This window comes from Alligator mississippiensis, chromosome 7, assembly GCF_030867095.1.
Source record: "Alligator mississippiensis isolate rAllMis1 chromosome 7, rAllMis1, whole genome shotgun sequence".
NCBI classification, from domain to species: domain Eukaryota; kingdom Metazoa; phylum Chordata; order Crocodylia; family Alligatoridae; genus Alligator; species Alligator mississippiensis.
Genome location: NC_081830.1, coordinates 14,513,043 through 14,514,542, shown reverse-complemented (window position 1 = coordinate 14,514,542; position 1,500 = coordinate 14,513,043). Strand labels below are relative to the sequence as shown.

Below are 1,500 nucleotides of genomic sequence, written 5' to 3'. Positions count from 1 at the left end.
AAGGCTACATGGTGCAGTGATTAGACATCTTTGTAAAACAGTTCTTGCATATCTACCAAATATTGCTCTTTTCTTTCTCATAATGGTACACGTGGGGCACTGGCTTACATGAAGGTGTTGTAGAAATGAATAGGCAGCAGTATTCACCTCCAGAGTGGAGCTTTGGAACACCTCCCTGGATCGGTCATGTTCGAGCAAGATTAGTCTCTTGAAAAGTCAGGATATGGACTGATTCCATAGCATTCAAAGGTGTTTGTTTCCTTTGGATTATTTTGCAGAGCTGTATGGAATTTCTCTGCTGCCATGGCAGATGCAGAAGTAGGAAATCAAACGTCCATCACTGAATTTATCCTCCTGGGCTTTGAAATTCTTCCAGAGTTACAAATACTTCTCTTCCTGATGTTTCTCCTACTCTACATTGCAACCGTGGCTGGGAATGTCCTCATCACTGTACTCATTATAGCTGCTCAGCATCTGCACACCCCCATGTACTTCTTCTTGGGAAACTTGTCCTGCTTGGACACCTGCTACACCTGCACCCTCCTGCCCAGGATGCTGGCCAGCTTCCTCACTGGAGACAGAACCATCTCGTTCTCTGACTGCTTCATCCAATTTTTTTTCTCTTGTATGGTGTTAGCTACAGAATGTTTTCTCTTATCCGTGATGTCTTATGATCGGTACTTGGCTGTATGTAAACCATTGCATTATGCAGCCGTTATGAGTGACAGATTTTGTTTCACTCTTGCTGCTGGCTCATGGATCAGTGGGTTTATAGTTGTCTCCATTGTGTGTCTCTTCTTGTTGCGATTAACCTTCTGTGGCCCTAATCAACTTGACCATTTCTTTTGTGAATACGTTGCAGTGATTAAGCTCTCCTGCAGTGACACCTATGAGGTTGAACTTGTAGTTTTCAGTCTTGCCTTCATAGCCCTCATGCCCCCGTTCCTTTTGACTCTCATGTCCTATGTCTTCATTATCACTACCATACTGAGAATCCCTTCCAATACTAGAAGACAGAAGGCCTTTTCTACCTGCTCTTCTCATATTATTGTGGTGACCATTTTCTATGGGACTCTAGCAATAGTGTATATATTCCCACAAACCAACACCCTTAAAGACCTGAACAAAATATTCTCTCTTTCCTACACTGTGCTGACTCCATTGGCCAACCCTCTCATTTACAGCCTGAGAAACAAGGAAGTCAAGGAGGCACTAAGAAAATTTGTTTGTGTGATGCTGAATTTGAAGAGAGTGTAAACATTCCCAAACTCTATTATCAGGTTAAAGCAAAATAGAAATAACAAGAAACAAAACTGTGGAAAATGAACGGCTCCTTGGCCTAGTCTTTGGGGAATCCTAAAGCAAATGGGAAAATGTAATTAAACATATTTTACACCCGGATGTAATGTATGGGTCGGCTTGACATTATTGATATTATTTAAAGTTGTTCTAAACAAGAATAGTGAATGGATTATCTCATATGAACATTCTGTGTTTCAA

At 41.3% G+C, this 1,500-nt stretch overlaps 1 protein-coding gene across 1 annotated transcript; it reads left to right on the top strand.

Moving 5' to 3' along the window:
* Positions 1-303: 303 nt before the first annotated feature.
* On the top strand, positions 304-1,257 carry LOC132251790 (olfactory receptor 11A1-like). The gene has a single exon (XM_059731719.1). The coding sequence runs from the start codon at positions 304-306 to the stop codon at positions 1,255-1,257; it is 954 nt and encodes a 317-aa protein (XP_059587702.1).
* Positions 1,258-1,500: the final 243 nt, after the last annotated feature.

Excerpts from the sequence above, each read along its gene's own strand:
- LOC132251790 (XM_059731719.1), top strand. The coding sequence starts at position 304 with ATGGCAGATGCAGAAGTAGGAAATCAAACGTCCATCACTGAATTTATC.